The sequence below is a fragment of the Mytilus galloprovincialis genome, chromosome 8 (genome assembly GCF_965363235.1).
Source record: "Mytilus galloprovincialis chromosome 8, xbMytGall1.hap1.1, whole genome shotgun sequence".
Taxonomy (NCBI): domain Eukaryota; kingdom Metazoa; phylum Mollusca; class Bivalvia; order Mytilida; family Mytilidae; genus Mytilus; species Mytilus galloprovincialis.
Genome location: NC_134845.1, coordinates 7,820,282 through 7,846,869, shown reverse-complemented (window position 1 = coordinate 7,846,869; position 26,588 = coordinate 7,820,282). Strand labels below are relative to the sequence as shown.

General features: G+C 31.6%; 1 protein-coding gene across 1 annotated transcript; it reads left to right on the top strand.

The window, feature by feature from the left end:
- Positions 1 to 669: 669 nt before the first annotated feature.
- Positions 670 to 15,668, top strand: LOC143043095 (C-type lectin 1-like). Its single transcript, XM_076215563.1, has 5 exons — positions 670 to 902; positions 9,623 to 9,812; positions 10,193 to 10,290; positions 11,364 to 11,477; positions 13,914 to 15,668. Exons 1-5 carry the CDS (start codon positions 851 to 853, stop codon positions 14,234 to 14,236), a joined length of 777 nt encoding a protein of 258 aa, XP_076071678.1. The 5' UTR covers positions 670 to 850; the 3' UTR covers positions 14,237 to 15,668.
- Positions 15,669 to 26,588: the final 10,920 nt, after the last annotated feature.

Sequence of the window (26,588 nt, the reverse complement as noted above, 5' to 3'; positions counted from 1 at the left end):
ACTTTATCTAATGACATGTTCCATTAACTTTATTACTGGAAAATATAGTTTTATAAAAAACGCAAAAATAGAAAGTTGTAAAATTTTCAGTTGGTATTTAAGGTAGCACAATACAAAGATTTTAATGTTAAATGTGTCTAAAATATTTTTCACCAAATTTCCACTTTCAAATGAAATTAGCTTCTGCATAGGTAACCCTAGAGGGTTGATTTTATTATATGTTATTCCTATGGCTATTATCTACAAAAGAGTGTCTCAGATTTCAGATAGAATGTACAGAACAAATTTTACACCTAATTAAACATTATCTTCTTTTATGTGGTTAGGATGTTTACTCTAATTAGAGATTTATGAGAGAATGGAATACCATAGAGACAATCTGAGACACCCTTTTGAAGCCCAGGATGTGTTGATTAAGATTTCGTTAAAATTTTCTGCATAGGTAAAAGAGATGATAGAGCTAAAATCATTCAAGTGAACTTACCCAGATTTTGCCACTAATTACATCATAATTGATTACATAATGATCGCATAATAAAAATATTGCATTCATTTAAAAGATTAATCTTTTATCTATATATATATACATCTTTTATTATTTTCTATGCATTCATAAAAAAGTTACAGCATTTCAAAGGTTGGTGATTGGAAGTAAAAAAATCTTTGTATTGTGCTACTTTAATACATACAAGGAAAATATATTAATAATTGAAAATGCTTTTTAAGTTTTGAACTTGCAGGATATATTGATCGATAAATATTGAGAGTTCAATTGAGCGATTGCAATATATAATTGACGTATAAAGAAAGAATGAGGATGATTTTGATTCAGTTGATATAAAGTATCAGGATGACCTGTTTAGTCGTCTATTTATGGTTAATTGAACTAGCATTCGTGTCAGGTAAGACTTTGTAATTTTGTCATTGTATGGACTCTAGACGAGTCCATATTATGTTTTAGCAATGCCATTTCTTATATTTTCAAAAAATGTCGGAATACACCGTAGATAAATTAGTTTTTAATAGCCTATGCGGGGAATAAAAGACAAGGTTTACAAATAACACGTTTAATTCCATTAAACATGTCATTTTTCGAAAGAGAAATGCCGAAATACATTTAACTCATACCTTCGCCAGAAAAAATATTGTTTATTTTGACAAACAATTTTTCTTAATGAAATATGTTGATTACAATTAATCCCAAACTAAAGTAGTCAATAAATAAAGTGAAAATATGTCCGATCCCCTTTTGTGTTGACATCAAAAGTCAAAATGATTGTTTAAAGGTCCAATTCGGCCACCTCATACACTCTTGATAGAAAATATTGCCACTTAATTGAAAGTTAGATAATCTATTGAGGGGTTTATAGATAAACAAATATATCAGCATATTGTAGTTCTTTGAGGTGCATGTTTTGAATAGGAGCATACACTTAAATGTGTTCAATTCATGACACTTACCCTACTATTATCCCATCCTATTTAAACCACTTGCATTATACTGTTAATTATTTTGTGGTACAAGATTGCAGTAATAAAAAATATAGACAGTAAGCAAACACGTTTAACGCCGCCACATTCTAAGTATGCATGTCCCGAATCCTTTAATTTGTTGTTTGTCTATTGTTGCAGATTATCAAATTTGTTTTTCGTCTATTGTTCTGGAATCAAATCAAACCTATAGTTTTTCTATTTGGAATTCTTTACATATGTGATTTCGTGGTCTTTTTATAGCTTATTATGTGATGTGAATTTTGTACATTGTTGAAACTGTACAATGAAATATAGTTGTTAGATAATATGTCATTTGGTCTCTGATTGAGGATTGTCTGATTGGCAATCATACCAAATCGTCTTGTTATCATAGGATATCGTTTGAAATATCAGATCTGCATAAGATGTATTGTACTGATAAATTTGTACGTATAAAATTATAGTTAACACCCCAATTGAAAGCTAAATGGTTTTTTACATTCTAAAACTTTTTCAATATAGTCATTGATAACTTTAACAATACACAATTCAAAGCATGAAATGTGAATTTCGAAATGCCCTCGGCCCTCTTTTACCTGCATTGTAGTATATTTATTCAAATAATTATCTAACTATCTTAGAATGGCCGTTAAAGTGGTGTGAAAAGTAAACAACAAAATACCAAACTACATAGGAAATTCAAAAAGAAAGTCATTTATAAATTGACAAAATCAAAATCCTATAAACACATCAAACGAATGGAAAACAACATTCATATTCATAATATGGTGCAGGCAGTATAACTTATTTTAACGCTTTGTAATTACGAGGTTATCGAATACCAATGAATATTGTCAATAATGTATGCGATACAAAAATTAAATTCCAAAAGTTATGTGAAATAAGACGCTGATATCATATTCAATGAAGGATAATCTCCAAAATGGTACAGTAAGGGTAGGAATGACAACCCGTCCACAATCTGTATTTGTCTGTCCGTAGTATTGAACATATAATTCACTGAATGTCTTTTGTTGCTGTAATAAAAACTTGTTTTTCTCCTATATATCTTGTCTTTAATATTTACTTAGATGCTTGGTCTGTATGCCATTTTGTGCTTCTTTGTAACCTGCTTGTATGTTGTTTTTTTGTTTGTTTGATTTTTAAATGATTATAATTATAGCACAATGGTGACTGCTGTATAATGGAAATTTTTACCTATATATGAAAGTTGTTATCCATTCGTTTTATTGGGATTGAGATTTTGATTTTTTCATTTGATTAGGGACTTTCTTATTTGAATTTTCCTCGGAGTTCAGTATTTTTGTGATTTTACTTTTTGTTGTACGAATCCGTCTGCTATGCTATTCGACGACTTGATTAGTAGTTGACGTTACGGCAGTTGACAAGTCTTGTAAATGTCTATTCAAATTCTATTGACAGGGCTTTGTCACTGCATGTTGATGTGGTCATGGATGGTCAGATCTCGTCTATGTGTACCAAAGTTGTAAGGACAGTAAGAGGAGTTTGAGAGGTGAAATTGTCAAGCAACATCACGTTTACGTATTCCTGCCTGCACTATTCTTATTGCTTGATAACATTTTCTTTCTTCGATGAATTATTGTAATTCAAGGTAAAAAATCAAAGACCACGATTCTGACAAGAAAGTTCAAGTGAATTAGTTTCATTAAAATATTAAAAATAATTTGAATTGTCTTAATATCTGCATGCAATGTTGAGATATCTTTCAATATATATTTGATTGATCTTGATGAACTTTTAAAATCTCTAAAGTAATTTTCACTCTATTAAGATTATAAGAGGATCACAGTAAGCGTCATTGGACAAGAACTCGACCTTATGTTTATCTTGATGACTTAAAGAATATCTAATTTTAAACCTGATATTTTTTATGAGTTTATTTGTTTTGAAGACAATGGTAAGTTGAGAGAATGATGATTAGTGTATACACATTTTTGTGATAATAACATTATTTTCATATTTACCAATTAAACCAATGCCAAATTTAAAAGATTTGAGCCAAGTTAAAATTGTTTTTTTTTAAACCTAATACTTTCGACAACATGGGATACAAAATGGACAAAGGAAAAAAAATCGACATTAAGCATGACAATAAACCAATCATCTGACAACTTTTCACTAAGATAGATAAGAGCTCTAAGAAACGATAATGCCATGTTGTATAAGAAAACGTCAGTCTTGATAAATATGGATATAAAATTGCCCTTATCACTTAAGTATTATTAATAATAGCATAGGTAAAAAACCATGGAAGACGGATCACGCTAACAAATTCTTGATACTGTCATGAAAAAATAAAACTTCCACAATACAAAACACAGAAAGACGTTTTACTAGCTGTCCCTAAATGATCATTTATTGGAGACTAAAATCTAGTTATTTTTAGATATGACCAGTTAAGTTATAATGTAACCTTATTTGTAATACCTCTATAAAGAAGGGTCTGTCGAGAATAAAGTTGGCTAACAAATTTCGACATAAGAAAAAGGCAGGGTTACCACAATTGTCGTCCCTTGATTTTCGTTGTCCACGAATATAGTCCCTAGTGTTGACAGTGGGTTACTTGCCATTAATTTTAATACCCCTTCCAAATTTATTTCTCCATGTTAAATGCCTCAAATTGCAAGAAGGGGGCTGAAATTACACTGTAAAAAAATTTGGGTCCAGAATTTTAAAAGAAAGTAGTGATTTGGTCCAGCTGAAAAAGGTTAAAAATTAGCACTTCGGAAGCTGTCAAAAGATTTCAAGACGCCCTAAACATAAAAATGTCATTTTTTTAGTTAAAGCCGATGACGTTTTCTATAATTTTGATATAATTTGTCCCAAAAGTAGTACAACACACTGTAAAAATGTCATTGAGAAAGCGCAGGTGGGATTTTTTTAATTTTCATTTATGTTCTTAAAGAAATGCACAAAGAAATAATTGTGGTCTCGGACCATCATTACAGAACTGAACAAAGAAATAACACAAAGGGTGCCGTATACTGTGCAGGAAATGCTTACCCTTCAGGAGCACCTGATTTCACTCCCGATTTTTAGTGGAGTTCGTGTTGTTTCTTATTTATTATTTATAACTGTTGATGTAAATGTCCTTTGGATCTCCTTGATTTGATTGTTATTGTCTTTAAACGCAAAAGATTACTTAAAATATTCATCGAAACGTTGCTGATGACGATAAATCATGAAAAACCTTCGAACGCACAATATTCATATTAAAAGAATTCAATTCATTCACTAGTGCTGTGCTTCAGTGAAGACATAATTTATTAACATTTGATTTGTCATTTCCTGTCGATAAATTTAGAAAATGTTAGGAAACTCACTTTCCAAATTCATCAGAAAACATAGACTTTTGATAGAATAAGCTACTTGTTTATAACTCATTTCTACGTATTCATACAGTATAGAATTGAATATATTTCCGAAGACGCTAAATCTAAAGAAAGTGCATAATACATGTCATAACGAACTTTAGAATTGAAATTCGAGATTGTATGTTAGTTACGTAAGCACGTAACTGTTGTTTTAACAACATGATGTGGTTGTCGTTGATGGCATATGTTCGTTGTTGGTCTTAGTTTGCATGTTGTGTCGATTGTAATATTCTTTGTTTTTGCGGTTTTCTGTGCTGTATTCCTTTCACACAGCGTTTTTATTTCAGAGATATTTCTTAACATAGACATAAATCGAGAGTTTTGGCTAGTCGTTAAACCAGGTTTAATTAACCATTTTGTATTCAAATGTCCTGTACCATGTCAGGAATAGGACAGTTTTTTTGGTTTGTCACTTCAGTGTTCCTGTTGTTCGTGTGTGTTCCTCTTGGAGTGGATGTGTTTCTATTGGTTGTAGTTTGTAACTCGGATTTGTTTTTTCTCAATGGGTTTATGACCTTTAGCACATCGGTATACTGCTGTTGCCTTTATTTATCACGGATCAATGTATGATTTATGTTTCGAATGATATCATATAGAAATTTCCTTCTTTTTGTACACAAATAAGGCCATTAGTTTTCTCGTTTGAATTGTTACGGTGACGTAAAGTTGTTAATTTCTTTATTATTATTATTATTATTTACAGTGCTTATATAGCGCTTATCTAAATACACATTTACTCTAAGCGCTTTACAATGCATAAAAAACAATGAAATAAGTACATATAAACAAATTTAAAAATCAAATAAAAATAGAAACCGTAAATACGACTAAATATATGAAAATTAAAACTTTATTCATCAAAAATGATTTTAAAAATATAAGCTAATTTTGAAAAAAAAGTATTAAAAGCAAATCAACAGGAGTGCTTCAATTTAAAAAATTGACTAATAGCTTTATGTCTAAAAATAAAAAGAGTAAAGGAAATAAAAAGGAAAAAGTAGGTATGAGAAATGTCTTAAAAAATAAATAAATTAAAGGGTGTTAAGGTAATAAAAGTGCAATAAAAGTTAGTATGATACATAAAAATATAAACTGAGATCGAATAAAAGTCTAAAACTGTCCGAGTATTAATTATGTGGAAAAGCCTGTCTGAATAAATAAGTTTTTATGTTTTTCTTGAAAGCATTCACAGATTCAGTGTTTCGCAATTCTTTCGGCAAGTCATTCCATAAAACGGCGGCCGCTCTATCAAATTTCTGTGTCATTTGATCTCTTGTGGAGAGTTGTCTAATTGGCAATCATACTACATCTTTTTTCCATATATTTAATCTCACATTTATCAAAAAAGCATGAATATACTAAACTTGCTAGAAAGTATCAGATATAATCAATCATTTTAATCATGGTAAATAATATTGAATACTAGTTTGAATATTTTATTTCATTTTTGTATATCAAAAACGGATAAAACACAAAGAAGAAACAGCAAGGTTGCTAGCTGAACAATAATAAATGTCAAAACAATAGAAAACAAGTGATCCTGAATAATTAATGTTTTAAGTTTGATTACTGAGTTTTATAATCTTTATTGATCTGGTTGGGTAATTGCTGGTTACATACTTTTCTCTATTTAACCTTTGGAAATGTGTGTCTTTGATAAAATATCACAAGTGTACGGCACAAAGATAGTTACAATACAATCAATTAACAAAATACTAACAAATAACAAAAAAAAAAAAAAATATGTTTGAATCCTGCAAAAGTACATGTATACTATCATCCTTGAGTAAAAAGTAAAAAATAGAATTATTGTAAGAATAGAAAATTGAATTGAAAGATGAAATACGTGTAGTTCACAAAAACTTTAAGAAGTTGACAAATAGTGCCTTGGAAATTAAATCACAAAATAAAATGAATTTCTCATGTTAACAGTAATTAAAAGTAAATTATTTGAGTTACCGACACTTCACAGATCTATTGTTTTTGATATTCTCAAAATAGACAACTTTACGCAAATCAATGAATGTGTTTTATAGATGTTTTTGTGTTCTGTTAAATTGTTCCTTATAAAACTATTACACGATGATGACTGTTGTACCCATATTTTGACTATTTTATTTAATGTGTTTGTTTAGTTAACGCATCATTATAAATATAACGGAATTTGATGAGACTGTCATCTAAGTGAGAGGGTTAGCGCTATAAAACCAGGTTTAACCCACCATTTTCTACATTTGAAAATGCCCGTACCAAGTCAGGAATATGACAGTTCTTGTCCATTCAATTTTGATGTGTATTGTTATTTAATTTTGCCATGTGATTATGGACTTTCCGAATTGATTTTCCTCTGAGTTCAGTATTTTTGTGATTTTACTTTTGACATTAGTAACACATTAAAGTGTATTTGACATCAATATTTACATTTTTTAAGAACATAATGCTGTTCGATTGTAATATGATAGATTTATATAAATCTAATTTCAAATGTCAACTAACATACATGTTGATATTGAATGGAGCATTATTTCATTTCACAACTGAAATAAAACCCTACACATATCTAAACTAAGTAGTTGCTTTTTATTTAAAGGAGAGAATGTAGTAGAATATGTTTTTGAAGAGGAAATCCGTACACTTTCGCTATTGTATTAGATATAAAGAAATGATGATGATCCAATACATTACGCACTGACTACTTTTCCCAACAATTCTATAAAAATGATATTTTTTTGGTTTATACAGAATTTCCTGAAAATATGATTCTTTAACATTATCTTTTGACTGTAAAGCACAACTTACCTTCGAATATACTTGTGTTCATTGAATTGCTTTTTTAGCGCTTTCTATTAAGGTATTACAGATGTTTAACAATTTTGCATGCTTGTATATGTACGGATTGAAATAGGAGGAAGGAAACCATGAAATTTAAAAAAAAAGAAAAGAAAACAATATTTAACATTTTGGACTAGAAATAGAATCATTTCCTTAGTTACGGACACTTCATAAATAATCTTTAGATATAAATATCTATAAAAAAATATTTTTTAGATACATTTCTAAACATAATACTATCAGATTATTACATGGCATTTTTCATATCGCATGTATTATCAGCCTTAGGTTCAATATCAGCCCAAGAGCCGCATGGCTCGATGGCTGATGTTGACCGAGGATTGATAATACATGCGATATGAAAAATGACATGCTATGATCTTTTTATCATATGCTTCAACAATGGAGAAAAATAACAGATTCATATATTAATCCTTTTACGTGGTTTAAAAATAGAAGTTCAAAGATTGAAAAGTTCACGGACGTCGGACCCCAGATTTAGTACACTCGATATGAAATCTTTCTATCATATGCGTCAACAAAGAAAAAACATATTTTAAATTGGACGAATACACAAAAAAAAATAATTTCAACAATATACATAATGAACACTGTTTGGAAAAGTCAACTTTCTAAATTATGTTTGAAACTTTTAAAAATGCATTTATTTAATTTTTGTTTTTGTTTTTTTGTTTTTTATTATTTTACACAATATACTTTTCAGTATTTAAATAATTGTTATGTACACTACTTTGTAATGTTTTTCACTGAAAACGTAGCATTGAGGTGTATTTTCCGGAATTTGCAGAGTATCACCGGAATGCCATGCGATAACGTTACGGAAAGGCATTTTCATATCACCCCGCTACGCACCAATTCGAAAAATATGGAATTTACGATTATTTAATGTTGTTATCATACAGTAAAAACCATATGTTATTAAGTCTAAATATATGATAATACAAAATATGATTTCATTTGAGCTTATAACCAATTAATTCTAAAATAAGGGTTTTCAATAAGATTTGTAAGACAAAAATGATACAACCTGTCTTTTCATTGCTATTATTGATCGACACTTAATAAACTGTATATGCTTTCAAAGATAGGGTTTGACGGTGTCTGGGGAAGGCAATATCCAGTTGATACATTATATGCTTTCAAAGATAGGGTTTGACGGTGTCTGGGGAAGGCAATATCCAGATAATCGCTAAAGAATCCCATTCATCAACCAGCCGATCTGTTATGATGGTATTATTGAATTTGAATAATGAAAAGAAAAGTACCACATAGAATTTCATCGTAGTGTTAACATCCACAAACGATGGTTTAGAGGTACACTTTTAATGCATGAATAGTTAATGAAATGATGCATTTAACTATTGTTGATAAAAAAAATAATGTTATCCAATACCACCAGGCTTAACTAAACCTTTTTTATTTGACAAAACATGCATAAAAACATGAGCCTAGGCTCCGTGTTTAAAACCGTAACTTGACCTATAATGGTTAACTTTTATAATTGTGACTAGGATGGAGAGTTCTCTCATCGGCACTTATACCACATCTTCCTATATCTATCTACTAACAATGTTATTCTTATCATTAGTCAGAACACTTGTAGATCCTTGTTATTTTGTAAGATTAAATACTAAAAATATAAAAAGTAGATATGGTATGATACACAATGATATTACTCTTCAACAGAGACCAAATGATACAGACATTTATAGATAGATATAATAAGATGTGGTATGAGTACCATTGAGACATTTCTCCAGCAAAGTCATAATTTGTAAAAGGAAACCATCATAGGTCAAGGTACGGTAGTCTATTACTATGTAAGTTTACACGTTTCTTTTATAAATTAATGTTTATGGCTTTTATAAATATTTTAACAGCTACGATGTATTGTGATAATTCAAGCTGGCAGCTGGAGGGAACACGTTGTTATAAAGTAATTCTACATCAAAGTTCAGGTGTTATATACCAGGAAGGCAAGGAATTGTGTCGAGATGAACATTTCAATTCAACTTTAGTGATGCCGAAGACAGCAGAAGAAAATACTGTCATAGAGCTATTTGAATCGATGTGAGTGAAACGTTTGTTCATAATACTTTATATAATGACAATTACCAGCGCCATGAAAGTTATGCTTTTTTGATGTATATGTATTAACATATTTTCGTATAAAATATGACGAAATTGAGCATACGAATCGATTCTAAATTGAAGTAAATTAGATGGACTTCCAAACACCGTTTCGATGCCTAAATTTACTGAAGAGACATTAATTGTCGAAATCCAGATATGATGTACCCATTTTTTAACCTCGTGTTTGTGGTATACCATCTTTTCCGCAAGTTTATTGTTTTCTGTTATTTTTCTGGTATTAAATTAATAATGCAATTTCAATTTGTAGCATCTTGTAATCCATCCATATATATATATGTTTATCTATGTTTTGGTAGAGTTGGTTGGTTCTGGATAGGTTTGACAGACTTTGATGGAAACAATAAATGGACATGGGAAGATGGTTCTTCAGCAACATTTACTGATTGGATAAATGGTAAATAAAGGCTACAATACCGATGTTAAATGTATTACAGTCCTCAAAGGGAAATATTTTGGTTTCAAATGTAGTGAAAGTTATTATTCTTGCAGAAGCACTATTAAGTAATAGTGGCTCAATTTTAGACGTAAAGAGAGTTCCTATCGGACATTGCATTGTCTATATTTACAGAAGAGCCTATAGCAAGTGATACAATCTAATCTGTGGTGATTCTTTCGCTTTGTAAACAAAATCGTGATAAAATTCTTGATAAATCTTACTAAGCGCCAACTCTGAGATATACATAATAATGGCTGTTATAATTTACTCCTACGTAAATCCACATGCATGTGCAAACGCTACGCCAATTTCGCTGTGTTCAAAATTGCAATTGAAAAAACAACGAACCCTTACCCTTATTCTGATGCGTAAACAAAAAGAATTAATACATAAGAGCTAGCTATATAGGAAAAAAGAACAAAATCAAACTAAAACAAAATTCTAATAATGCTTTTAGCGTGTTAACGTAATTTTAAAATATGACGTCATACACATGAACACGATTAAGCTAAAGGATTTCCGTTACGTGAACAATCAAAACTCAGATCATATTGCATCAAAACGTAGTTTTGAGGTAGGTGTTGTTTTGTTTCCTATTCTTTTGCATTATTATTGCATTTACTGATTTCAGCAATTGTGGCTCCCTAGTTACGAAATGTCAACTGTGGATATGATGGTAGCTTTACTAGAAAAATTATGACTAACAATTGCATAATGTGTAGGTTATGAATTCAAGGAATAAATTATTTTGTTCTAGCAGTTATTTAAGAAATAATTCATTCACACTATATATCTATGGGACATTCTTAGCTTTAACAAACATGGGGTAAGAACGAACAGACACACACATGGGCATACCCAACCTTGCTTCAGTTTTCTAATAACTGTATTTGTCCTATTCCATAAATTCTCTCTTAACTAATATAAGTTTTTTGCCTAAATGATTCAAATGATTATTATTTTGTGTTTGAAAGCCAGATGGAATTAGGTAGACATGATTACACATGTAAAATTGTTTTTACCATCTCTAGGTAACCCAGACAATGCCTTAGAACAGTGTGTGACCTTGGCTTGGGGTGGATGGCATGACAATTACTGTACTGCATTAAGAGGTGTAATATGCCAACTTGATGCAGTATATCAAGGTAAAAGAAGATATATTTAGAATGTTTTATACCAGCTTCATAAATCAGGTTTGAAATATACTTGAATTTTTTTCTATTATTTAAGGAAACAATAACATTGATCTCTATAATGTTAATTGTAATAGTCATCTTTAAAAAGATACAAAGCAACATAGAATAATGAAAGAACTCAGCAACGAAATTAACTTTTCATTAACCAAAATCATGCTAGCTAATCCAATTGCGAGGTCCGATGCAAATTGTAAAGTATTTTGTTGTGCCATGGTAAAATTTTGTTTCTTTCGTGCTTGCTGATGACCGTTGGTTGAATATTTCGAAAAACTAAGGATTTTCTGATCCCAGACACAGATTGATTACCTTAGCCGTATTTGGCACAACCTTTTTGGAATTTTGGGTCCTCAATGCTCTTCAACGTTGTACTTGTTTGGCTTTATAATTATTTTGATCTGAGCGTCACTGATGATTCGTATGTAGACGAAACGCGCATCTGGCGTATTAAATTATAATCCTGGTACCTTTGATAACTATTTACACCACTAGGTTGATACCATTGCTGGTGGACGTTTCGTCCTCGAGGGTATCACCAGCCCAGTAGTTCGCACTTCGGTGATGACATGAATATGAATTATATGGTCATTTCTATAAATCTTCGATAACAAAACTTTGAATATTTCGAAAAACTAAGGATTTTCTTATCCCAGACACAGATTGATTACATTAGCCGTATTTGGGACAACTTTTTGGAATTTTTGGCCCTCAATGCTCTTCAACTTTGTACTTGCTTGACTTTATAACTATTTTGATTTGATTGTCTCTGATGAGTCTTGTGTAGACGAACGCGTGTCTGGTGTATTAAATTATAATTCTGATACCTTTGATAACTAAGTATATAGTTTGTAAGAAGTTAAGCTGCTTTATGCGAGCACTCTAGATTTATGTTCTACCCAATAAATGCTGAAATATGTGCCACTTTTATTATCTGGCTGGCTATCATGTTATTTATAACAAATTGGACACTTTTTTCATACATTAATGGGTCCTCACTATGGACAGGTGCATACAGAATGCATACAGCTTTATATCTTAACTGGCACAAAACTCTCCCCTAACATAGGACAGTGTATGTGTATAATCTCAGACTCTGAATCTTTATAAATATAAATTGGAAATATTTTTTGAAAGTGGTAGGATTGCATAACAGAAACATTACTGTACAAGAATTTTTCATGTTATTTGATACTTTAGAAATAGCTGAGAACAATGCCTGAGATAAATATTTTGACTTATTTTTTACACTATTCATCTGAACTTGGCCAAGTTTGCCTTTGGGTTTTTTGATTAACTGCCTATAGCACCCTTTGGAGCTTTGATTTTTGTATGTCATTGTTGGCGTATTTGCTCGTTTTTTGTTGTGTTTAAGATTATGACACACTATTGGCTGCCTTTCCCATATATTTGACATGTTTAACTTATATTTAGCAAGTCAGGAATATGACAGTTGTTTTCCATTTGTTTGATGTGTTTAAGCTTTTGATTTTGCCAATTGATAAGGTCAAAGTTTTCCTTGGAGTTCGTTTTGTGTGTTATTTATTTTTTGGTACAATATGCCGCAATACAATACTTCGGAAGGCATTCTTATACTCTAAAAGTATGAAAAAAAATATGTAAGAAAATTATTATCAATTTCTTTGATAGTGCAGGAATGTCTTATAATTAAACTGATTGTTATTCTCTTGCAAACTAAGAATTTCTAAATGACTTCCCCATCAGTTATTTCTATAAGGAAGTGGTCTATTGAGTTACAGAATTTTATATAGTTTGGGCATTTTAAGTGAATTGTGTTTTGAACATCAGACATTACAACAGTACGATGAAAGAGTTACTCAATTGTGATTACAAATCTAAATCAAGTTTTATCTTAATTTGCATAAATGTTTATTTACAGATTTAATCACACATTCACAATTATATTGAAAGGTTAATAACTAAAAGTTAAACGTTCAAATTTCAATAGCTTCACCATTCAATATTTGAAGTAGCCATTACTACCATCCTTGGATCCAGTATTCCTATGTGTTGTTAACGTATTAACTATAGAATTACATATCAACTCTAGTTAGATATATAACTTTGCTGCCGAACAGTTATTTTTATTTATAAATAATTACTTGCAAAATACTGAAAGAAAAACAAATATATATCACAGCAACAAACGATAGCCACTGTATCATTTTGGTCTTTTGTGGATAGTTGTCTCATTGGCAATCATACCACATCTTCTTTTTTATACATCTTCACAATTACTTAAATAACAATTAATTATAGCGTTTAGTTCACTATCACCCATGCTGTGATGTATTGATAATTTAAAACATTTTGTTTTACATAAAGTGTTTTGGTTCAACTTTTTTTTTAATATACGGTCATATTTTGTAGAAAGTACTACATCTATGACATCGAGCACCCAAACCACCAACATACAACAGAGTACATCAGACGAAGAAGCAGAACTTTCAACAAATGAACCATGTTTATGTAACTGTGATTCACCAACAAGTGAACCTTACCCGACACATGCAAGCACTGTTGACACCAATACTCTTATTCTTAACAAATATTATTTATCATCCGCTGTCAGACGGAGAACCAGTGCTTCAGACCCTAGGAGGTCGTCATTTTATATTGGTTGTGTAGGAGTGGCAGTCCTTGTGATTACTATTTCTTTTGTTATACTTTTGGATTTTCTACCAAGAGGCTGATTGTCATTGACAAGCTAGTGAATTTAGCATTTAAAAAATGATTTCACGTTTTCCAAGTTAGTTTGATGAACACAGAATTTATGAAAATGTTTTACAATGTATTTTGAATGTAAAAGAGGGGCGAATGACACCATAGGGACAATCAAACGCATAGATCGAAAATAAACTGAGAAAGTCCTGGCTAAAAAAAGAAAAAGACAAACAGACAAAATAATAGTACACAGAAAACAACATAGAAAACTAAAGACTAAGGATCACTTACCCCACCAAAAACGAAATTTGTTGTAGTGAGACATCTATATTACCATTCCGCCGAAGACAACGTCGTCGTCATTGGGTAAACAGTTGTTAAGTTTTTTGCTTCAGTTTGTTTGATGAGAACTACTTGTGATTGATAAATGATGTTTGTACTATCAAGACATATCAACTTGATGACTATTTTGAGGCACTTTCTCCTACTTTTTAAAAAAAAAATTATCAATTGGGCTCTAGTTTCAAATTCATGTTCACCGGTTTAAAATGAAATAAACAATTTACAGGACAAGGGCTCGAGAATATGCAGTTTCGTTTCGTGTGTTTTTTAGTCTAGACGCCTTCTTATTAATTATCGAGTTGACCTCATGTTATAGTAATAGTATCATATATCAGTTCATATTGTTTTGATGACTATTTCAAGTCCCTGTCCCTAGGTCATGGTCCAGTGCCTTTCAATTAATCTGCAGTTTTCACTGTCAAGTTTTCTGCTCATGTCTGTTTGATAAGAACTACTTGTGTAAGATCAATGATATTTTCCATAAGGATGCATCATTATCAGTACATACCAGCTTGATGATTGTTTTAAGACCCGTTCCCGAGTTCATGGTCAAAAGGACTTTGATTTAGATAGCAATATTCAGTTTTAAGTTTTCCGCCTTCGTCAGTTAGAAAGGAACTTCCAATATTATTTCAACGAAATGTTCAATGAAAAATGAAAACAACACGTTACTAGTATATAAAATTACATGCGTTCGAAGTGCTTTTCTGGATTTACCTTCATCAGGAACGTTTAAAGTCAAATATTTGAAAGCAAAGGATTTATTAGAACCGAAACAATTGAAGAGCTACCATAAAAAAAAATAACCTAATAAGATAGACAAATACATCTTAGGTCAAATATGCAGAGGTACCGTCCTAGTGCTGCAAAAAATGAAAACAACGTGTTATATTAATTTTATGTGTCCGAATCACTTTTCTGGATAAACCTTCATCAGGCGAACGCTCAAAGCCAAGTATTTGAAAGCCAAGGATAAATAAAAACAGACACAATTGAATTGACCATTCCGACGCCTAGCCAACTAGTTCATCCCGAAATTGTATATGGTGGCACATTGTTAATGTACATTATCATCATCTATTCTTAAATACATTCTATTGTTCAAAAATAAAGGTTTGACTTGAGATCAGAAACAAAATGTTTTCCTTTGCTTCTACATCCTGGCAGTAAAATAATTAAGTGTAAATGTTCGCAGTCGCGTATTTCAATTACGGACAGAATTACAATTCGAGTATTCAAGATTAGATCCGCTACCAGATCAATGAATAGTTTTTACTTCACTGTTTCAGGCTTCTCATAGAATGTTAAGTCAAATTTATGTTGATAATTAAGAAGAAGGGACAAAGATGCACATGTTTCTGAGTGATCATCTTACTATATTTACATATACACCAACACTTTGAATAACTATTACTGCCAATTATCTACAAACTTTTGTCAGAATGTAAGTATTCCGTGTTACACACCTCAATGATATACGATACATTCAAATACGCAAATAGCATATGATACCTTTGCATCGTGCTTTATAATTGTCGCGAGAAAGATCGGGAACATTTAATAACAAGTTAGAAAAAGGACTGTGTAGGAAGACATTCATATGAAAATAAATTCTGATTAGAAAAAGAATAATTAAAGAGCCATAACTCTAGAGTGACTAACAATAAAAATTTACAAATTAAAAAATAAGTCTAGTTTCACTAATACCAACAAAAGTATTAAATGTATTAAATTGGTCCAAGAATACAAGAACAATTGTATCGTTTTAAAAGACCCAATAAATTCAAAAGTATCATTTACCAACACCTTAAGAAGCACAACCATCCTTTTAAATATTTAGCAGTTCAACCTTTAGAAGTAGTAAATAAGCAGCCTGGTGAATCGCATTCAAAGTTTGTACGATCACGGAACTAAACCCCTAACGGGAAGGATTGTGCCTGATGTTCATATGATGAAATCATAATCTTTCAGTCAGTTTAGTTGAAGTCTGGAGCTGGCATGTCAGTTAACTGCTAGTAGTCTGTTGTTATTTATGTATTATTGTCATTTTGTTTATTTTCTTTGGTTACATCTTCTGACATCAGACTCGGATTTCTCTTGAACTGAATTTTAATGTGCGTATTGTTATGCGTTTACTTTATTACATTGGTTAGAGGTATAGGGGGAGGGTTGAGATCTCACAAACATGTTTAACCCCGCCGCATTTTTGTGCCTGTCCCAAGTCAGGAGTCTCTGGCCTTTGTTAGTCTTGTATTATTTTAATTTTAGTTTCTTGTGTACAATTTGGAAATTAGTATGGCGTTCATTATCACTGGACTAGTATATATTTGTTTAGGGGCCAGCTGAAGGACGCCTCCGGGTGCGGGAATTTCTCGCTACATTGAAGACCTGTTGGTGACTCTCTGCTGTTGTTTTTTATTTGGGTGGGTTGTTGTCTCTTTGACACATTCCCAATTTCCATTCTCAATTTTAGATCTAGTGAAAGAGGGACGAAAGATACCAGAGGGACAGTCAAACTCATAAATCGAAAATAAACTGACAACGCCATGGTTAAAAATGAAAAGGACAAAGAGACAAACAATAGTACACATGACACAACATAGAAAACTAAAGAATAAACAACACGAACCCCACCAAAAACTAGGGGTGATCGCAGGTGCTCCAGAAGGGTAAGCAGATCCTGCTCCACATGTGGCACCTGTCGTGTTTCTTATGTTATAGCAAATCCGGTAAATAGTCTAATTCGGTATGTCAGATTCATAAAAGGGAAGGGGATTGTAGTTACGACGGAAGAAACATATCCGACATCATTTGTGAAACGGTTATTCCATAACGGTCAACCAACTCGTGATGGCGCCTGTAAAATTTACGAAGAGATAATTTCAACTTCACCATTTGGAACATTTGATTTAATAGCTTCCTTGTGAGCACCAACCCTCTATCGAGAAAATCATGATAGGAAAAGCAAGCACAGGAATATCGTATCAATTGGGAGATATATACACCGTATGCAGGTGCTGCTGGAATGTTGTTACTTAGAAATGGAAAGTTCACAATTGGAAAGCTGAAATCATCTCTTTTGTCGTAAAGTTTTGTTTTCAATCGACCCTCATTGTCAATTTCTAGATGTAAGTCAAGATATGAGGCCGACTTAACTGTATCTGTTGTATCTGTAGTTCAATGGGATAGATGCATTCGACATAGTCACCAAAGTTTGAATTATTTAGTGAAGAACATCATCTATATAGCGGAAAGTAGAGTTAAAGGATATTGCTAACTTCTTATCTTTCTTCCTAAGAAGTTCCTGTATGAAGTCAGCCTCATAATAATAAAGAAACAAGTCGGCAAAAAGAGGGGCACAATTCGTTCCCATTGGTATGCCGATAGTTTGTTGAAAAACACGTCCTCCAAACGTAACTAAGATGTTGTCAATCAAGAAATCAAGCATCTTGATAATGTCGGTTTCAGAAATTTTTTTGTTTTAATCAGAGTGATCCTTTAGAAAGTAGGATTTAAACCTTCCTAAGACAAGATAGTTGTATCTTCGTTGGCCATTCTTTTTTATGAATCAAAGCAATACCAACTCTTTCAATTTAGTTTGGAATGTGGAATACTTGTACAAAGTGCAGATAAGTCAAATGTTTTAATACTATTACAAGATGAAAGAGAGTTAGATTGTATGTACTCTATAAGAACTTTGTATTTTTTTAGAATCCACATCTAATTCACGCCACCTCTAGAATGGGCAGTTTCACAATAACTTTGAAGCCCGTCATTGATTGCTGATAAAATAGATGTTAATAATTTAGAAAGAGTGAATAAATATTAAAGCCAAAAATATGCAATCTTTAATGACCTGACAACAGTATCGTAATGATATCCCTTCTTGATCAGTCTGGCGAATCGTACAAGTTGAGATTTATAAACACCATAAAATGGTGACCAGGGAACGTCACTATCTAAAAATGGATAATTAACGAAAGGAAAGGAAACATCATCTCTTTTATCATTATTGAGAGCCAATATATCATCCAAATATCTAAAAGTATTGTTAAATTGTTGTATCAAATGTTGTTTCGATAATCTTTGCTGATTTTAGTCATAAATTGTAACTGATAACAACACAAAACCAGGTCCACAATAAGTGGTGCACAGTTAGTCGCCATTGGAATTCCAATAACTTGACGATATACAGAATCTCCAAAGGGAACAAAAATGTTTTCAAGTAAAAATTCAAGTGCAGATATAGTATCAAATAGTTATCATAGTTTCAATTGACATTGTTCTTTTGTTTGTTGCTACTAAAAAATAAGTTAACTTGGCTATCTCATATGATAAGCAATTCCCAAATGTAAAATAACTGTTTATATGGATATTGATAATAAAGACAACACGTGTTTATTGTTTACAGTTTAAAGCTTAACTTTGGAGAAAGAAAACAACATTATTGTTCTCACTTATAATGATCATCTACCAGGTAAAATAAATGTTAATTATAACAATCAGAGTTATCTCTCTTTATACAAGAGCTGGACTTTTATGATGTACGCTTTAGATAATGACTATCATGTACGTTATAATGTACTGTATTTAATTAACACAATCAGAGAGAAGGCAGTTAGAAAGATGTGGTAGAAGGTATGAATAATCGTGTTAATTTTTAAAATCAAAGAACGGGCCCTTTAATTTGAAAAAAAAATGAATTTGAATTTCTTCTTTCCGAGCATGATATAACGTTGCATTAAAGATTAAAAATCTGCAAGAAATTAAAAGGCTTTCAACTAAAACATGTACCTGGTAGATGGTTGTTGTCTCTTTGGCACATTCCCCATTTCCATTCTCAATTTTAAAATCAAATACATTTATTCTTACAAATTACAGATTGAAAACTGTGAGGAGTTTACAACTGCAACAAAGATATTTAAATAGCATTAAAACATATGTACTTAATCTGTTGTGTTTGAAATGGGTGGTCCTTTTTGAGGTCTTTTTGTTCCAATTTTATATCAAATCAAGGGGGAAATGCCTTTTATAAAATAGGAAATATTTTGTAAAGAAAGTAAGGTGCTGATATCACCAAAACAAATAAAGAAAACAATATCTCTAGTTAAGTAAAAAATGTTTTAAACACACCTGGTAAACAATCAAATTTCTATCAAATGGTTAGGCGCAAAAACAGTTTACTGACTTTTTTCTCGCAGATAAGTGCGGCCACTTCAGTGAGATTTTGATAAAATGAAAGCGAGTTCTGCAGTACGTAGCATACGTCTTCTTCTGAATCAATTTAAACGTATGATAACAGTTTAACTCTAGTTCTTACGAATATAATTTAAGTAAGCTTAATATGTTATAATGTATATATAACATGTTGAGATTGTCTGGTATCGGTTAAAAACGCCCTCTATACATGCATTTGTTTCCCCGTTATTCCAGAGTTATCTAGCTTATGTGTTAATAAATTATGACTGACTCTATCAAAACTTCGTCAAAGTTCATAATAAGTTCATCTGTTTGCTTTCAGTTTTCCATATTTATAGTGGCATCTTCGATAAATTCCAAAGGCCGAGTTTCACAGGATTTGATTTTTCGAAAGCCATGTTCATGGTGTTGTAGAGGATACAGGTGGTTACGGTTGTCTGCGCGTGTCATGATTGCGCTAACCACAACCTGTTCCATAATTTCGCAACATATGTCTATAATTCTCTGGATTATATTTGGACCATTTCTTGAAAATGGGATTTTCGCTAGTGTCTATAATGATTTCTGGTATATAATGCATAGTTTTGTGATATTTCATGTGCTTACTATCTGAAGAGGCGTGGCATTAGTTAATCTGGTCCACTTGTCTTTGACGAGTATAGATTTAGAAGTTTTTGGATGGTTATGTTTATGTTTTGCATGGTAGGGTACGCTGTTTTCTGTTGCATTTAATTATTGTTTTCAAATTCAATAGCAGTGATTATGTTTGGTTCTACAGAAAAACCTAATTGAATGAGCCTGTTGAGGGCATCGGATTTCTGTTTCATGTCTGTTATATAAGTTTCACATTCAATTTTAAACTTAGTGATGTTATTCCACTGTAGTCAGGTTTTTTTTCTTTTTATATTGGAAAAGTTTTTTTCATCCGGATTTGGTGTAACAATTTCTTCAAAGTCCTGCCAATATGTTTTTGTACCTGAAATTTAATTTGATTATATTTGTTTCAAATGCTGTAATTTCAAGCTTTTTTGTCTTTATATAGGCTGTCTCTCGTTTTCATTTATTTTCATGTTTCATGTGTAATCCATGGGGTTTTAGTTTTTACAATTAGTTTTTTGTGTGGAATATGATGACTGACTAATTCACTTAGATTTGTTTTGAATTCTAGCAAAAGTTCATCAAAAGTATGTGAATTAACCTTTTCCTGTGTAGTATGTTGTAGGTTGTTTACTACTTTTTTTTTAATTGTTTCCTAAATAAAATTGAGAAAGGAAATGGGGAATGTGTCAAAGCGACAACATCCCGACCATAGAGCAGACAACAGCCGAAGGCCACCAATGGGTCTTCAATGTAGCGAGAAAATCCAGCACCCATAGGTCCCCTTAAATTTTTTTTATACTAGTACAGTAATAATGGACGTCATACTTCACTCCGAATTATACACAAGAAACTAAAATTAAAAATCATACAAGACTAACAAAAACCAGAGGCTCCTGACTTGAGACAGGCGCAAAATTGCGGCGGGGTTAAACATGTTTATGAGATCTCAACCCTCCCCCTATACCTCTAGCCAATGTAGAAAAGTAAACGCATAACAATACGCATATCAAAATTCAGTTCAAGTGAAGTCCGAGTCCGATGCCAGAAGATATGTAACAAAAGAAAATAAATAAAATGACCATTATACATAAATAACAACAGACTACTAGCAGTTAACTGACATACCAGCTCCAGACCTCAAATAAACTGATTGAAAGATTATGTCTTCATCAAATGAATATCAAGCACAATCCCTCTCGTTAGGGGTTTATTATCATACTATCATAAAATATATGAGAAGAACATAACCCGTGTCATGCCAACAACTGTTTTTTTTTAAATAAATGTGTTTAGTTCCGATGCAAAGACCCTATAAGTGAATCAATATTAAAGCCAAAAAATGCAATCTTTAATGACCTGACAACAGTATCGTAACTATATCCCTTCTTAATAAGTCTGTTTAAAGGTTTTGTAAGCTTTTGAGGTGAATACTGACATTTTTGTGCTTTGTAAAGAATATTACCATAAAAGATTGGATGTGAAATACCTGAACGTATAAGATGTCTGCATGTTGAGTTATATCTAAGAATTATTTCCTTATACCGATGATAAAATTTAGTAAATGTTTTGACTAGTTTGTGATATCGAAAACCCTGGTGTAACAATTTTTCAGTAATACATAAATTTCTCTCTCTATAATCTAATACGTTGATACATACACGAGCGAATCGTACAAGTTGAGATATATAAACACCATAAGCTGGTGGCAAGGGAACGTCATCATTTAAAAATGGATAATTAACGATAGGAAATGAAAAATCACTAGTTTGCCTTGTTGTAGATCTGCACATTCCTTGTGTGTTTGTTTTCACTGTGTTATGTTGAATACCATAAAGACAATGTCATGATCTGAGATCCCCGGCATGATTTCGATTCGTTGAATCTGGTTCTGTTAATTTATAATCAAAATATATATTATAATCTCTTCTTTGTTTGATGTTTAATTAATTGTACAAAGCCGGTATCATCCAATGTATTTCCAAAACCATTATGCATATTTTGGTAGGTAGATTTTGGATTTTGGTTTTAGTAATTTGTTTCTTCCAATCCCATCCTTGCAGATGCAAATCTCTTCCAATTGATGTTGCAGCATTTTTGATTTGAGAAGCTTTCGGCTGATATGCCACTGTAGGATTTGTTCATTGGATGTTTTTTGGTTGCAGAAAGATGATATACAAAGTGATCTGCTACCCTTATTTCAATTTTGGCCCATTCCAATCAGATTAATCATCATGTGTAAGTTTTCAACTTCTTCGCTTATAAAGTCTTAATGAATTGCAATGATTACACCACCACCCTGCTGGAGTTTGTCTGTCTTTACGTATAGTACAGTGTATACTCTTCGAGAAAGATTTCAATATTTTTGGTTGTTGAATAGAGCTAAGTTTATATTCCAATACCAACATCCGGTTTAGTGCTTTCAATGATATTTTGAACAAGACGGTGTTTACTTTAAATAGATTGAAAATTGATTTTAATTAATTGTAGAGGTGTCTTGGTTTTATTTGTACGTATTGGTGTAGACTGCTGAGACGGTTTAAATAGGTTTGTTGGCGTTTTCATGCCACATTCATCATTCAAGTAATGATATAGCTTTTCACATGGAATATATTAACTTTCACTATGTAAGTCGAATATACATGTGCTGTAGTTTGGATTTTAACAAATTAAACAGTTTCAACTAATCATGTTATCTTTAGGTAGATCATATGTATTACTATGTACATTCTGACAGTCAATACGATACCACCACAGATCGCAGGTTTCACAATTCAAAAATTGGTACCATTAATTTTATTTCACAAACGACACATCTGTGTTCCGAAGTCACAACATCATCACATGTGCCTCATTTGTATCTTGTGTATTATCAGATTAATAAAACTATATGTGTAAAGAAATAGAAAAAAGTCATTATACGTATGTGTACAGTGGCGACGAAGAACACTGCTATATACGTTCCGTAGTGATAAACTCACTGTCATTTTGTCAAATACTCAATGAGCTCGGCGCACTTATCTGAGGGAAAATATTCTTTCTGCTGTAATGTCAAATATCATTGTCCGATTAATGAACGAGATAAGCCCACTTTTAGTTATCTGTTGCATGACAAATGTATAACGAATTCCAACAACACAGATTTGGCTAAGGCCATTCATAATTGGGAACGATAAACCTTAATGCTTCCAATATTTTTGAAATATTATCAAAAATTAACTATATCTAAATGATTCATTAATAAATTACATGTTAGTTTACTATTATAGTAGATAGTTTACTATTTAACTTTAACTAATGATTGAACACACTGGTTTCAAAATCAATAAAGATAGCATTTCTGCTTGGCAATCAGGAAGATCTCTAGGAAATTTGACAACTGATTATTGTTTGCAAGTCCTGATTAATCTTTCTTATATACTATAGACTGTAAATAATTTTCAATCTAAAATATTTAATGATATTTCTAATTTAATTATTTCCACACTTTATAATTGTACATAATATATACATGTTGTGTTTTGTCAATCTCCTAAAGGAGGAAATAAGGTATCATGACGATGTAAATCATAAAATATTATCTATGTCGATTGATTGCAATATAATTTAAGAAAATTGTTCGTTTCATGGAGTACAGAAACTATTCATTTTCCATTTTGGTATAATAACCGAATTCCAAAAATTCCAAAGGTTATGTTAAAGTTTAAGATTATTTCTATACGTTTAAATTATCATATTTCATTCTTAAAACGGCATTGCAACATTTGGAATAAAACAGTCAGATTTCGACCTGCTTTATAAATATTGATACATTAAGATATCCTTTCAAAGAAACATAAAAGGAATATAGACAATGCACATTAGCAAAAATAAAAGACAAAAATACAAAAGAGTTTTACAATAAAGCAATACCGGGACGTATATGTACTGAGCCACGTTTGTATCATAGAAACACCAAAAAGCATATAGACAAAGCGCATTTGCACAAATGAAAGACAAATAATACGATAATTATCATAGAACAATAACACAATGAAGGGATATACAAGAACCCAGCCACGTCTAATGGATTTCAATAAAAACAGATTTAACAGTAAAAGTAATATTGCATTATTCATTATAGGAAACAGACCAAATTTAATAATTTTCGATGCATTGTCAAACAATTTTAAATTAATCATTGTTAGACGTTAAAATTGAAATGTAATTTTAGTTTAATGCTGTTTTAAGATAGAGTGACTGATTTTTTTTTTAAATAGACCATTCTTAAGTTTTTAAAAACTCTCATTTGCTTTAACAGTCCGCTTTAATTGATGGTGTTAACTTTTTTTTTTATATTTGTACATGGATTAGTAATAAAATTAGCGGTACCAATTTTCTTGCACCAGATGCGCATTTCGACAATACATGTCTCTTCAGTGATGCTCGTGGCCAAAGTATTTGAAATCCAAAGCTTATATAAAAGATGAAGAGCTATAATCCAAAAGGTTCAAAAAAGTATAGCCAAATCCGTGAAAGGAATCAGAGCTTTGCATGGGGGAGATACATTCCTTAATTTATAATAATTTCTATCATTTTGTAACAGCAAATTTTAATAACACAAAAAATCCGTATTTTCATGCCAGTACCGAAGTACTGGCTACTGAGTTGGTGATACCCTCGGGGACTAATATAGCCAAACAAAACATTTATATTTGGTGTCTGCTTAAAAAAATGAAAGCAACACGTTAAACTTTTATGTGTCCGAAGCGCTTTTCTAGATTGACCATCAGAACCGTTCTAAGCCGAATATTTGAAAAAAGACCGAAAACGTTGAAGGTGTAGACAGTTGTATATACAAATATATCATCAGCAGAAGCTATAGACTTTCCCCGCGAAACAGGGTTCTTATTGATATTATGTAATGGTTAGTTTACAAAAACCAGCAAAAATATTGTTCAGATGATACTCTACAAACTGTGCTTTTGAAACTTTCAGGGAAATGCGATGAGCAAGTGACATAACATAACTATTACACTCGCCACAGTGCAGTACATTTTAAATAGTAATGTTGGTGTCGTTTTTGGTATGCACGATTGCAACTTTGTATCCACAACTGTTGCTTTGCCGACTTACATAGATTGTGATCTTTTTAACAATTTCTTCTCGCCTGTTACACTTTTGCATTTTTTATATATTACATTTCCATGAAAATTGTGCCAGTCTCGGCACAGGTGTTAATGCTCATGTTGATAAAATATAGATGATAAGGTTTAAACTATTTGAGTACACCTATAATTCGTACATTTCAACTGAGTAAGGCGAATAGTCTAAATTATATTTCCGACATAGATAAGTTCGTTAATAACAATTTTTTTTATGTTGTTAGGTTTTTTTTCTTCGAAAAGTTGTGATTTTTTTTCTATTGATACCAATAACGTAGACAAACGTTTTTGTCCCGAGTCTTCGTGAAAAATGAAAGATTTCGAAAATATACCGAACGGCAAGTAAAATTTCATGAAGAATAAATAGCTCAAAACCACGCGTCCGCTGTATTTCCTCAATGTCTTTAAAACAAAATAAAAGAGAGAATGTATGTCTTAGCATGAACATGCCAACATGCTTCATGGTTTATTGCACCTTTCCTGACACAAAGTCTTGGTGACTTTTTTTCAGCAATTATCCCAATCTAGCTTCTGCAACGGCAATTCCGATATTTTTGTATGTCTCATGTTAAGTTTATTTTAAAATATTTTTATAAAAAAGAAGGTATGGTATGATTGCCAATGAGACAACCCTCCAATAGAGACCAAAATGACAAAGAAACAACTAGAGGTCAACGTACGGCCTTCAATAATGATCAAAGCTCATACCGAATAGTCAGCTGTAAAAGGCCCCGAAATGACAAATGTAAAACAAAATTCAAGCGAGAAAAACTAACGGCCTTGTTCATGTAAAAAAATGAACGAAAATCAAATACTAGTATGTAACACAATAACAAACGACAACCACTGAATTACCGGCTCCTGACTTAGGACAGGCACATACATACAGAATGTGGCGGGTTAAACATGTTAGCGGGATCCCAACACTCCCCTAACATGAGAGAGTGGTGAAACAGAACAACATAAAAACGAAATATAAAAATTAGTTCAAAAAGGCTTAACTCATCAGAAGGACATATTTAGAAATACATCAAACAAAAACACAGAGTGTACGAGGTACTTGTAAATCTTGTAAATCCAAGTCACAATTCGTTCTATC

Coding starts and splice junctions, on each gene's coding strand:
- LOC143043095 (XM_076215563.1), top strand. CDS start 851: ATGACCTGTTTAGTCGTCTATTTATGGTTAATTGAACTAGCATTCGTG. Junction 9,813..10,192: donor ATAGAGCTATTTGAATCGAT/GTGAGTGAAACG, acceptor ATGTTTTGGTAG/AGTTGGTTGGTTCTGGATAG. Junction 11,478..13,913: donor ACTTGATGCAGTATATCAAG/GTAAAAGAAGAT, acceptor CATATTTTGTAG/AAAGTACTACATCTATGACA.